The 14322-nt window shown below is 41.5% G+C and overlaps 1 protein-coding gene across 1 annotated transcript; it reads left to right on the top strand.

Moving 5' to 3' along the window:
- Nucleotides 1-1685: 1685 nt before the first annotated feature.
- LOC132768105 (purpurin) lies at nt 1686-14069 on the top strand. The gene is made up of 6 exons (XM_060763717.2): nt 1686-1798; nt 7278-7398; nt 9416-9552; nt 10864-10976; nt 12615-12827; nt 13829-14069. Exons 2-6 carry the CDS (start codon nt 7279-7281, stop codon nt 13837-13839), a joined length of 594 nt encoding a protein of 197 aa, XP_060619700.1. The 5' UTR covers nt 1686-1798; nt 7278; the 3' UTR covers nt 13840-14069.
- The last annotated feature ends 253 nt before the right edge of the window (nt 14070-14322 follow it).

Raw genomic sequence — 14322 nt, 5'->3', positions numbered from 1 at the left:
CGTTCCTCTGTCTTAAAGGGTCAAGATGGTGAGAGAAGCCACAGTAGTCTATAGGACATATCTACCTGGTGGACTTACTTTTCTTGGAGAACTTTGGTGACTGCTGTTAGGAGATGGATATTTTTATGAAATGTCCCTCCTCATGACTGAATTACAGTTTCCAGATGTATTTGGAGAAAGCTGTGACATTAGATAGAGATGGGCCTAACAGCAGGAGAAAGCTGTTGATCTGTCTCCTTCCCCTGGCCGCAATGATGGCAGCTGGGAACTTGATGAAAGTATGCTAGCTATAGGCTTATGCAGAGTTATCAAGATCTGGTGATTGTGTTGATGTGAGTACTGTGCATCGTTGGGCGAGTAAGTTTAAAGATATTGAGGTGGGACCATCTGACTTGCGTGACAAACAAAGAGCTGGACGTCCTGTGACAGCAACTATTGAGTTTCACAAGCAAAAGGTTGACATATTGATTCACTCAGTATCACTCAGAGATAAATTTCAAGCATAATCGGCATTTCACAAGAACGTGTCGGTCACATTATTGCTTTGCTTGGCTACCGAAAGATCTGTGCACAATGGGTACCCAGGATGCTGACGCCTGAAATGAAAGCGCACAAACTTGAAACTTCAGAGACTGGATCTCACCACCATACAACATCCTCAATACAGTCCAGATTTAGCACCGTCTGACTTTCATCTGTTCCTGATAATGAAAGAAGATCTGCAGGACATCATTATGCTTCTGATGAAGATGTTGAGAGAACTGTGAGATCTGGTTGCGGAAACAGAGTGTCGACTTCAGAAAACTTGTTCATTGTTGGCAGAAATGTATCCAATTGTCTGGTGATTATGTGGAAAAGTGAATAGTGGTAGTTAAAGAGCACATTCTAAGAATTATTTCTGCGTTTGATTTATTAAAATATTCCCATCCAAACCCAAGTAACAAAGGTGGAGGCATTACTTTTCATTCAACCCTCGCAGACATGCATAATCTATTTACTAAGTGAAGATGTGTATCTACCAGCAAAAGACATATGATTTTAAGTCTTTGTTGTTCAGGGCAATAAGACATAAATAATGGTTTGAAGATAAATTAGTCAACTTCTTGCTTTTCTTTTGTGCTTGAGAAACTGCAAGTTGCTTCTTGTGTGAGAGAATTGGCTGTCTGCAAGGACATTGCCCAGGGGATGCCCAGATGTTTTACCATCCTGTGGGAAGCTTTTCTCATGCCCCCATATGAGAAGCTGGAGCTGACAGATGGGAGATCATCCCACTTCCCAGATTCCAACCGCCGACCTTTTGGTCAGCAGTCTTGCTGGGAGCTCCTAATTTCTTACTTTAAAGCAAGCAAGTCTGGTCTTGGCCAGAAAACCATCCGGAAACTCATATATAGTATTTTGAGCTTGTTGGGATGGCATTTCCTTTTTTGTATGATTTTAATGTTAAAACATCCTAGGTTGCATTTCTAATTTATTTGGCCACGTGCTCTATGGCAAAGGTGCTTCATTCATCCTTGTTGCATTGGTTCAAGATGATTTCTTTGCTTATGTAAAAGCTGTGTCTGTTTGGTAACAGCCAATTGACAATCCGGTGTGGGGATTACTGGTGATGGTTTTTACATAATGGATTATCCAAAGTTAAGCATCTTACTCGGGTCCAGGAGACAAATAGCCAATTAGGGCCGTTCCAGATATCTTATTTAAAGGTGGCTAGTCGAGAGTCATTCACTATCTGACTTCACCAGAGCAAGAAGAACACATCACCAGGAATAAATCCCAGAGCATTTCAACCAACCATCAGGTAGGTCTTCCAATAGCAATAGAGAATGCCAATCCATGTCGCGTTATTCCTGGTTTATTGAGATGTTTTACATTTCTGTCCATTTAGATGCCTGAATAATTTAGCGAGAGAGGGAAAACACATCTTTTACAACATTCTCAATCAATATTTATAAATTTAAAAAATGAGAATGGATCAGGAGATGGGAACGCAATGTAAAGGTGTTTGTTGTAATACATTGCTTTCAAATGTTTCTCACAAGACAGGGGGTGCATCTATACAGCAGAATTAATGCAGTTTGACACCATTTTAACGGACATGGCTCGATGCTATAGAATCCTGGGATTTGTAGTCTGATGAGGTACCAACATTGTAACTTCCTTCACTCCTAATATCGTCAACAGTGACAGGTAGCTTCAGTTGCTACCCAGCAAAACTGATGGTTGGTCAACTATAGCCTCAACATTGCATTAGAACAAAATAGCAGTTCACTTATCTCTACTTTTTCCCCAACCAGGGTGAGATGTGGCCATTACTATTTTTAGTAGCAAGTGTAAAAATATTCATCTCGATAATCCGTATAAGAATTGCAGTTTGATACCCCCTGATCTGCCATGGGATCCTGAGATTTCTAGTTTGGTGAGACACCAGTTCTCTTTAGCAGAGACGGTTAAAGACCATGTAAACCACAACTGCCCTGGTTCCATAACATTGAGTCATTGTACATTCCATCGATTCAGCGGGTCTGTTCTATCTGTATTTAACAACTTCACATAGGCCTGATAGAGCAAATTCATGTTGACTACAAACACTCGACTGATTCATGTCGAGTGTTTGTAGGGGTGCGTAAGTCACTGCAGTGTCCTTATTCCCACATTGCTAATGGTGGCATCTAAATAGTGGCAATTACTTGGAGGGGCCAATGATCAGGGCTGATCCAGGATATTTTGATGTCTCAGGTAAACGGCAAGCTGGCAACACTGGTCCATTGCATATACAGAATTCCATTTCTTGGACCTCGCTTCTTCTGGCCATGGCTGACAAAACTAGACTGGCAGGGCCAGTCCAGTCATTTGGTGGAGTATGACAGCTACTCTACCAGATGCTTCAACCTCCTCAGCCATTTCACTTCAGCCCTTTAGATTTTCTCCTCTCTTTAGAGCAGTGGTTCTCAACCTGTGGATCCCCAGATGTTTTGGCCTTCAACTCCCAGAAATCCTAACAGCTGGTAAACTGGCTGGGATTTCTGGGAGTACAGAAGTCAATGAGATTGGGTTTCAACTTGTGCATTTCCACTCTGCTAACAAATCAGAGTCCTCTTACCTAGTCAAGGGTAGTGGGGTAGCTTAGAGGATGCAGGAGAAACCTTATGACCTACATAGCTCCTACTCGGCTTCCTCTAAAGCAGTGGTTCTCAACCTGTGGGTCCCCAGGTGTTTTGACCTACAACTCCCAGAAATTCCAGCCAGTTTACCAGTTGTTAGGATTTTTGGGAGTTGAAGGCCAAAACATCTGGGGACCCACAGGTTGAGAACCACTGCTCTAACAAGAGGAGAAAATCTGAAGGATTGAAGTGAAATGGCTGAGGAGGTTGCAGCATCTGCTGAGTAGCTGGATTGGCCCTGCCAGTGATGGCCTTCTAATTTTGTCAGAAGAAGCGAGGTTCAAGAAAACTTCACCTCTTGACCCTACTGATAGCAAAAGCTCCCTTGCACTTGTGCCACCTGAAATCATTGGAAGGATGCCAAGGGATATCGCATTTTACGCACAAACCAATGCTCATTTGTTTAGGGTTTGGATTTGGATTATGGAAATCTGTTTACTTCTGATTGGCTTAACCCTCTACCCCCACTAATACTCTGGCTTGATACCACGTGGTGGATATCCTTTCTGGTGACCTTACAGGAAAAGGAGATTGCTAAGTATGAACCAAACACAGGTTGATATATACTTACTACAGACAAATTGCCCTGTTTCATCATAGACACTGCTATGAGTCTAGAAAAACAAATGGAAATGCACATCCCATCACAAGAAGTGGAGGAATCCCGATGCCAACAGACAGCATTCCCTGGAACATAATCACTCTCATTTTATACAGAATATTCAATATAGGCAGAGGCAGTGTGCGAGATGTGTTATTCATAAAATCAGAGTTGGAAGAGACCTCATGGGCCATCCAGTCCAACCCCCTAACAAAAAAGCAGGAAAATTGCATTCAAAGCACCCCTGACAGATGGCCATCCAGCCTCTGTTTAAAAGCCTCCAAAGAAGGAGCCTCCACCACACTCCGGGGCAGAGAGTTCCACTGCTGAACAGCTCTCACAGTCAAGAAGTTCTTCCTAATGTTCAGATGAAATCTCCTTTCTTGTAGTTTGAAGCCATTGTTCCGTTGCATCCTAGTCTCCAGGGCAGCAGAAAACAAGCTTGCTCCTTCCTCTCTATGACTTCCTCTCACATACTTATACATGGTGATCATGTCTCCTCTCAGCCTTCTCTTCTTCAGGCTAAACATGCCCAGCTCTTTAAGCTGCTCCTCATAGGGCTTGTTCTCCAGACCCTTGATCATTTTAGTCGCCCTCCTCTGGACACATTCCAGCTTGTCAATATCTCCCTTCAACTGAAGGCTTTCATGGCTGGAATAACTGGGTTGCTGTGAATTTTCCGGGCTGAATGGCTATGTTCCAGAAGCATCCTCTCTGGAACATGGTCATACAGCCCAGAACACTCACAGCGAGAGTGTGAGAGATGTTTTGGTTTGCCTCTCCTAGGTTAAGGTTGAGAGCACTTTGTTTGAGGGCCAGGGAAATGCTGAAAGTAGCTTTAATGTGTTCAGATCTGAATAATAATATTCCAAAGTATAGCATCATTATCTGACCACTACTTGACAGATGGATATCCATATTTCCAAGTTCATGGAGGTGTAGTTTCATTTGGAGAACATCCCATGATGGATGCTCTACCAACTGTAGTCCAAAATGGCACATTCCGAAACAGTAGTTATGATTTCAAGAAACAGATTCTAAATCTTATATTGGATTATTGTTCTGGATACTAAACAATAGAGAGGATGTATTGTCGAAAGCTTTCATGGCCGGAATCACTGGGTTGTTGTAGGTTTTTTCGGGATATATGGCCATGTTCTAGAGGCATTCTCTCCTGATGTTTCGCCTGCATCTATGGCAAGCATCCTCAGAGGTAGACCTCACTACCTCTGAGGATGCTTGCTATAGATGCATGCAAAACATCAGGAGAGAATGCCTCTAGAACAGTGGTTCTCAACCTGGGGTCCCCAGATGTTTTTGTTCTACAACTCCCAGAAATCCCAGCCAGTTTACCAGCTGTTAGGATTTCTAGGAGTTGAAGGCCAAAAACATCTGGGGACCCCAGGTTGAGAACCACTGCTCTAAAACATGGCCATATAGCCCGAAAAAACCTACAACAACCCAATAGAAAGGATTCGCATTAATGCAATAATAGTATGCCCTACATTGGGGGACTTGCTTTCAAGCCAACAAGTCTAGAATTGGGCTGCAGAGGGTTCTAGACAATTGAAAACAGGAAGCTGGGAACATTAATAATAATTATGTAGAAAGAGTTCGATCTAGCTGTGCAGTTGTTTTTTGTGGATTTAATAGTCTTACAGGAGGCCCTTTTTGGCAACCCTGTGTGTTATTTCAGTTGTCAACTGAAACAACACTCTTTCCTCCATTTCTCCTCCAGCATTTTGTACTTAATTGCTTCACAAGTTGGACCAAGACAAAATTCAAAGCTATTTTCCCACTCTGAGTTAGTAAAAAAGAAATATTGTGAGCTCACACATGCTTGCATATTTCAAACTCTGAATTCACATCTGTTTTGAGAATACCAGAATAAAAATAAGTTGGTCTCTACTCTTGTGAGGTTAATATCTCCTTCTGAATATAAACATACGCCTGTTTGTAGAAAAATATAATATATATTTGAAGTGAAAATAACGCAGCCCAACAAAAAAAAGAATCAGTGTCTTGGTTTTTAGGCCTGTTCTTGGGGTTATTTAAAGCACCGCATCAACTCTACTTTCTTAGATATGGTTATCATTGTTGTCTTTGGGACAGCAGATGAAGATTTGGTATATTGTGTATATGTTCTGTATCTCAAAAACTAGAGCCAATAAAAGGATGTTATTATGACCAGTATCAGCCCAGGTACTTACACAGGGTCTGTTTGGCTTTGCACGCATCACCTGCCACTTTTTGGATAGTGATGGGGGAGTAAATAGACTGTGAACCCTTGGACTCCAGACTCAGATGTCTTGGAGTCCTACTTTGCAGAAGACAGCCCTCTATTTGAAGAATGCATCCTCTGTTTGAATGGCTATTCAGTCCAAGTCCAGCTTAAAGATTAAAAAGGCCAGAAGACAGGAAAATCGCAGAGACTGTGGAAGTTTCCTATCAATCATGCTTGGACTGTGAACTGAGCAGGCAAACAAGTCAACAAGTACTATGTTCTAGGGCAATTTATGGCAATTACCATATCTAACTACTATACCCATAAATATGAGATAGTACATTCATAGTGGACACTCTGGCTTTAGACACCATGCACCTTGATAGGAGCCCCCAGTGGTGCAATGGGTCAGCGGTTTGAATCTGGGGAGTGGGGTGAGCTCCCGTCTGTCAGCTCCAGCTTCTCATGCAGGGCCATGAGAGAAGTTTCCCACAGGATGGTAAAACATACAAGCATCCCCTGGGCAATGTCCTTGCTGACGGCCAATTCTCTCACACCAGCTTCTCAAGTCGCTCCTGACACACAAAAAACTCTTGATTTAGGTAGATGGCAGGAAGGGTACACATCATTGTCACACCTCAGGTAAGAAAACATCTTGGGGTTTGGGCGGCCTGACCTGTATTTATTTATTATTTAAAACTTTTATATCCCAATCTTCTCAACCTCCGTACGGAGGTTGTGTAGAAAACACAGATGGCAAGAATACTGGCAGTTTCTTAGATGTGTTTGCTAAGATTTAGATGTCTATCTGTGGTAATGTTACAAATAGAGCATTAGATAATAATAATAATAATAATAATAATAATAATAATAATAATAATAATAATAATCTTTATTTATACCCTGCCACCATCTCCCCGGAGGGGACTCGGGGCGGCTAACATGAGGCCAAGCCCGTAGATACAATACAGCAAAATAAAATACAAAACAACCAAAATTACATCAGAATAAAATACATACAGTAGTAAAATAAAATAAATAAAGCAAAATAACATACTGGAAAATCAAACACAGTGGGCGGGCCAAATGCACAAGATAAAATGATAAAATCCTGGATGAGGTAGGAGTAGAAAAAGTGTATTTGAGAGGAGACCACAAAGGACCAACAGTGGGGATTTTTAGATATTTCATATTTGCAGTGTATTTGCATTGAGATATTTCATATTTGCAGGACAACCTGAATAAGCAAATGGGATTTTCACTCATGCTGAACTACTTTGTCACTTCACAGAATGAAATACACGCAGTATACCTTCCTGATGACCCTGATCTCCATTTTTGATTACTCTTCTGCTCAGACCTCTTGTACAGTTGAATCTTTTTCTGTGAAGGAGGACTTTGATCCCAAGAGGGTAACTATGAATCTTTTATATTAAATCCTTGTGTGTTATTGTTTATTGTTTATATGTGATTTATATTCATTGTATTGTATTTATTGTTTTGCTTATTGCTTTTTTTGTTTATTGCTTTTTTTGTTATTATTGTTGTGTTGTTGGGCTTGGCCTCATGTAAGCCACTCCAAGTCCCTTGGGAAGATGGTGGCGGGGTATAAATTTATTATTATTATTATTATTATTATTATTATTATTATTATTATGTTGTTGTTGTTGTTGTTGTTGTTGTAAAGGACAATGGTGGGCATACTTGGGTGTGTTCCAGATTGGGAGAAAAGCAGAATATACAGGGAAAGAATGAATGATTTGAATGAATGAATGCATGCCTCAAGGAATACAGTAGTTACAAGAGAGCTTTGAGACAAGCACTGCATACCTTTCAACTTGTTTATCTTGCATGAATACGAACAAGAGCACTATTTGGTTCTTCAAACTTGCTTTTAAATTTGCCGCCGCAGTGTTTTGCAGTCTATCTCTTTACTTCCAAACTTATGCTTCTTTCTGGTAAACAAATGGCAACCCAGCCTAATCCATCTATATGTTTATTAGTTACCGTACTTCTGTCTTCTGTTTTTCTTCCAGTGAGCTTAAGTCTTTCCTCTCTCCCAATTCACTTTGTCCCCATTGGAGTTTTGTGAGGTCAGCTAGGTTGAGAGACAATAAGTGGCCCAAGATCACCCAGCAGGTTTCGTGGTTCATTGCAGTCTTCAGTCTGAATCTCCAAACTCTTAGCTCAGCTTTCTCTAATTCCTACACAACACAGGTTGGATAGGCTAACTTACTAAGGTGATCCCTCGTTGTCCGAGTATGATGGTCTTCCAAGTCTAGTGTCTTGGAGGTGAATATGTAGGTGACTATGGAGTCCTATTCTTGATCTGCATGTTCTTCCACAGTGAGGGCATCAGTTTCCAGGTGGAAGGCAGTCCTGACCAGGATTGGCTTGACGTGCCTTCCTCTTGGCATGTTTCTTGGATAGGCTAGATCTGTGTTGGATGTGTGAGAAGAGGAGCTGCTCTGACCAGGATGGTTTCTTATCACTACTGGCAACATGTGAAGAAAATGATTGCACAAGTAGACCCAGCAATCATAAAACCACATAGCTATACAGCTGACTTTGTAGAGATCACTGATCCACTGATTTCAGGGAATGAAGAATTGAAGCACCTACAACAGATGGGACTTTGGTCTCTACTTGAAGATCTCTGGGACTGGAGTGTGGGAACCCCACTTAACTCATCCCATTGAGTTGCTCATATGGTCAATACTTATTATCTAATGTTCATCTGGTATTTGTGTTTCAGTAACTGAAGCTCATTAGTTCTAGTCTTATATTTTGGGAGCGATATCATTGGAAAACTCCAAGTGATTGTTGTTGTGTGTTTTGAAGTTTCTGATTTATGGTGACTTTAAGGCAGATCTATTTTTTCTCTCAGCATGATTAGTTCAGAATGGGGTTTGGTTTTTTCCTTCTTCTGAGACTGAGGGAGTATTACTTGCCCAGTGTAGAACTAATGGGTTTCCATAGTAGAGTAGGAATTCAAACTCTGATCTCAAGAATTGTAGCCAATGCTCAAACTACTGCCACACTGGTTCTCTCCAAGTGGTGTGCTCTAGGAAATGATTTTTTCCCCAAATTGTTTTTACTGAGAATAATAGATTTACAACAAAAGTGTGAGAACGATTTGTGAATGGAAAGTAGGAAAGGATAGAGAGGGTGCTCTAGGAAATGATTGATTACCTGATGGTGTGATGGAACCAGCTCTCCCCTTTGACATTGTGGTTTGCTTGGAAGGATTCCAGGGGATGTTACTACTCGGCTCTTCATCTGAACCAGTGCTTAATTGTTCTAAAGCTTTGGATTTGCCTGAAATGACACATAAGCAGTCTGCTGGCTTAGCCTTATTTCAAGTTACTGAAAGATTTACATGTACTTTCTGTCCTTCCCAGTAACCTTTAGGTGTTCTTTAACTTTCAGTATGCTGGTAAATGGTATGCCTTGTCCAAGAAAGACCCCGAAGGCCTGTTTCTACAGGATAACATCTCAGCTGAATACACCATTGAGGAAGATGGCACTATGATTGCATCGTCTAAAGGCAGAGTGAAACTTTTTGGGTAAGACAGAAAACCTCTAGAAGTAAACAACTAGTTTTTCACATGCATAATTGGGTTATCACTATGATATTACATTGGATTGCATCATTATATGACATTGTATGACTATCCCATTTTTGGTTATTGCTGGATTAGAAGATACAGGGGGGGGGGGGGAGGGCAAAATTTTCTGCACTCAGAATGACAGCAGGGAGCTTTGCTTGTATACTTAGCCCTCTAAATTCAGCAAGTTTAGGAATTCAGAAACTAGCACAAAAGTGGGGAAACAGTTAATTTTTGACCTGAGAGAGCATTTCTCTAGGAATCGCTTCGATCCTTCAGCATGACTCCATGGGCATCTTCTAATTGAAGTTGGCCATAGAATCTCCACTGGAGAACCTAGCAGTGGTTCTCCACTTGTGGGTCCCCAGGTGTTTTGGCCTACAACTCCCAGAAACCCCAGCTAGTTTACCAGCTGTTAGGATTTCTAGGAGTTGAAGGCCAAAACATCTGGGCACCCTCAGATCAGGGATGGGCAATTGTGAGAGGCCAGGAGGTCATGCTGCTAGCCCACAAGGAGACCTTGGAGAGCTGCATCTTCCTCAGTGCACCCTCTAGCGCTCTCTCTCTCTAATATTTAACGTTTATCTGGTGTGTGTGGGTGTGTGTGTTGTATTTGCCCTAAAATGCTCCCAAATTTAAGCATGTTTTCGCTCCTCTGGTCGTTAAAAATGGTGCAAGGACCCTCCCAAAAGAATATCGCACACCCACAAAAGCACATTTGGGACATTTTTGTTAACCTTTGAGGGGCCTTTGGAGCCAGAAAAAAAGCCCTGAAGCCTGCATTTTGCCCACTCCTGCTTTGGACAGTTATCTCATTTGTCCCTACCTCTTTCAATGTTCATGTATGTATTTTTCAAATATTTACAAATACGAAGAACAAATTCTGCTGCATTTGGCAGATCCTCCTGCTCTTTTTAAGGGTAAGGGCCTTGACCATTTCCTTTAAAGCCACTCCTTCGTCCCATTGCCTTATTCTGGCGAAATTATTCAAGGCTCCAATAAGCAAATGAAAGCAGAGCAATTTTCAGTTTCTTTCCCTGTGTTCTGGATCTTTCTATAGATGAGAGCAAAGGAGACTGAAGGTTGGGTTGGATCAGGAGAGTGCATTAAAGAGTTAGCTTCATAGTTTTTTTTTAATGTTTTTTTTTAATGTTAAGCAAATAATGTTGAACCTGGAATGAGGTGTCTGAATCCTACCATCTTACCTAGAATAAAATAGTAGTGTGCTGCCTGTACACTGAAGTTCATCTTATCCTCTTCCTCTTTCAGATTCTGGGTTATCTGTGCTGACATGGCAGCTCAATATTCAGTGCCCGACCCTACCACTCCAGCAAAAATGTTCATGAATTACCAAGGCCTGGCAAGCTATTTGTCAAGTGGAGGTGAGCAAAAGTTCCTTTCTTGCCCCTGGCTGAGAATGTGGAAAAAATGTGCATGGTACATACTCTTAAAACTGAAATGTCAAAAGTTGTGTCTTTCTGGATTAAGGTCCAATAAACCCCCAAACAAGGTGCTTAAATGAGGGGAGAGCTCTGTCCAACATTGTCAGAGTGGGGTTTGAGGCCGTGCAGATGGCTCCTTTCTTCACTGCCTGATGTGTTCTTTATATTAACATTTAGCTTTTCTATAAAACAGTCAAGGTGTCTTAGTCTAAGAATGAAAATCCATCCCCACAATCCCTCAAATGAGAATCTATAAAAGCATCATCAGAAATCAAAAATTAAAATTCCAAAGACAGCAACAACTCGTAAATTGAGAATTGAACTCTGCAATGAACCTGACAGACCCCTTTTGCAAGCTGCTGCAAATCTTGGGCATCGTAACTTTAAAAAACCCTTCAGTGGATAACATCTAGACAGAAAATCCAGATTAAACTGGGGAAGCTAGGAGTGGTCCTCCTCAAGCACAGAAAAGCAGGTGACGTAAGATGTCAGAAAAAGTGGAAAACTGTTAGTCATGTAAATTGTGGTTTTGTTTTAGTACTATATGTGGGATCATCTGCACCAGTTGCCAAGAAACTGGACTAGCCATGAATATCATATACCTTAATGCTGAAGAGAGGTGCCATGGTGGCACAGTGGGTTAAACCACTAAGCTGCAGAACTTGCTGACTGGAAGGTTGGCAGTTCAAATCCACAGGACAGGGTGAGCTCCTGCTGTCAGTCCCAGCTTTTGCCACCCTAGCAGTTCAAAAACATGTAAATGTAAGGAGATCAATAGGCACCTCTTCGGCAGGAAGGTTAACAGCACTACATGCAGTCATGCAGGCCACATGACCTAGGAGGCATCTTTGGCTTAGAAATGGAGATGGACACCACCCCACAGAGTCAGACACAACTAGACTTAATGTCAAAGGGAAACCTTTACCTTTACTAACTGAAGAGGGAGTTGCTGGAGGGAAATAATGAAATATCTTGTGACAGCCATGGGAATTGAACTTTCTTGCTCATAGGGAAGGAAGAGATTTTGGCTTAGTGATATCAATCTGATCATCTCCTGACATAGTTAGGGAATTTTTCATATCTCACCAGCTCCCAACCATTAAAGAAATATTATCTGAGGGATAGAGAGAGGGAAAGATTTACAGGAAGGGAATGAGTGAGAATGGCCCATAAACCAACTGAGATAACTGCTTGGTTGCCTGCTCTTCCTTACGTTGATTTCAAGCCCCTCCAACTTTCTTTCCTTGCTAGGCTCTCTAACAAAAAACTGTGTTTATTAAAAACCCCTTTTATTTATTTACTGTATTCCCTTGTACCATTGGTTCCCAACCTTTGGTCCTTCAGGTGTTTTGGTATTCAACTCCCAGAAATCCCAGCCAGTTTACAAGCTGTTAAGAATTTGGGAGCTGAAGTCCAAAACACTCGAAAGACCAAAGGTTGGGAATCACTGTGTTATACAAAACTGATGTTCAGAGAATCTCAGATATTCATCACTCTTGTGATTTTCCAATGGTCTCATGCAGCCATTTGAAAAACCAGAACCCTTCCCTTGACTTTGGATCTTTTGTATCATTCCAGGTGACAACTACTGGGTGATTGACACAGACTATGACAACTATGCCATTACCTATGCTTGCCGCAGCCTGAAGGAGGACGGATCCTGTGATGATGGCTATTCCCTGGTTTTCTCCCGCAATCCTCGTGGTCTGGCCCCAGCCATTCAGCGCGTTGTGCGCCAGAAGCAGGAGGAAATTTGCATGTCTGGCCAGTTCCAGCCTGTGCTACAGTCAGGTATGCAAAAATGCTTGTTTTGCTTCCCCCGTCCCCTCAAATGGTGAGCAACTGAGGTAGCTTTATGTAAAGCAATAATACATCTGTGAGATAAATTTTTTAACTATCAAAGTTGGTACAAAATGAGCTTACTTACAGAGCCTCACACAGATATTGTCATACACAAGTGACTCCTTTTGATATGCCATGATCCAGAAGGCAAGGCATACCAATGTTCAATGTATTGTCGAAGGCTTTAATGGCCAGAATCATTGGTTGTTATGGGCTTTTCGGGCTATATGGCCAAGTTTTAGAAGCATTTATTTATTTAGAAGTTTTTTATACCGGTCTTCTCACCTCTATGAGGGACTCAGGGCGTAGATGCAGGGGATAATCCTCTTGAAGGTGATTCCTGAGCCTCAAACTTTGATGACTGAAAACAATAAACAACTCAGTTGCAATGGTTGAAGTTCACTATCATATGTGGCCTACATACATGTTCCACATATTCTGATAAGTATGAAAAAGTTAATATTTTGGACTGCATGACCAACATAAGAACTCTTTTACACAAGGCAAGATCAAAGGACATTCTCATCTAGCCCTCCCTCTTTTGAATAACAAGTAGACATATCCTTGCCTTGGAAGATCAGGAAGGGATCCTGATGAAGATAGCTATGATCTGACACTTGCCCTCACCTTTTAGTGCTTAAGGGCATGTTGACCCTGAATGTGGAGATGACATTTAGCTTATACAGCTGATGCATGTAAGCCTTTAAATGCTATGCTAAAGGTCACCACCTCTTGTAGGAATAAATTACACGTATCACGTGTGTTTTGCATTCATTTCTTGTTGGAAACCAGCAACTGGTTAATTTCATTGAATGGCCAACTTCCAGTAATATGAATAATAACTTCTCTCTATTGAACCATTGAAAAATAAAGAATGCAAAAAAGTCTACCTGCCTCCCAATGATGATATCGCAACAACTGATGTGTTCTTGTTTTGTTTGTTGCCACAGGAGCCTGTTAAAGAAAGAAAAACTTCTGCAGGCCTGAGTTGGAGCAGAGGCCCAGCTTCTGCATCTTGAAGTTGTTTCCCACATATAGTTTGGATTAGAGCCTTGTCTCAAACACGCCTAAGTGTTGGTTTGTTGCTTCTGTTTTGCTTTTTTGCACTTGGGTATACCACACACCTGTGTAACCTCGAAGAATGGTACAATGTAATATTTGTCAATAAATGTTTTTAAGTAATCTTTTAAATGACTTCCTTGATCTGTGCTCACAAGCTTTGGGGTTGGCGACCTTCTATGGGACAGAGGAGCTGGGCAGGAATGGCAGCAAGCTGCTTCCCAAGTGACAAGGGAATGGACCCCAGTCAATTCCAATGGTTGCTTGCTGTTAAGTGGAGAATCAGCGTTTTCATGATCCATACATACTCCCTAAACAGCGGCAATGAATACATAAGAATCATAACTACATCAGTGGTTCCCAACTTGTGGGCCGTAAGATCTAA

Source organism: Anolis sagrei, chromosome 2 (genome assembly GCF_037176765.1).
Source record: "Anolis sagrei isolate rAnoSag1 chromosome 2, rAnoSag1.mat, whole genome shotgun sequence".
Classification (NCBI taxonomy): Eukaryota; Metazoa; Chordata; class Lepidosauria; order Squamata; family Dactyloidae; genus Anolis; species Anolis sagrei.
The sequence above is the reverse complement of the archived record's forward strand: the minus strand, read 5'-3'. Positions and strand labels throughout refer to the sequence as shown.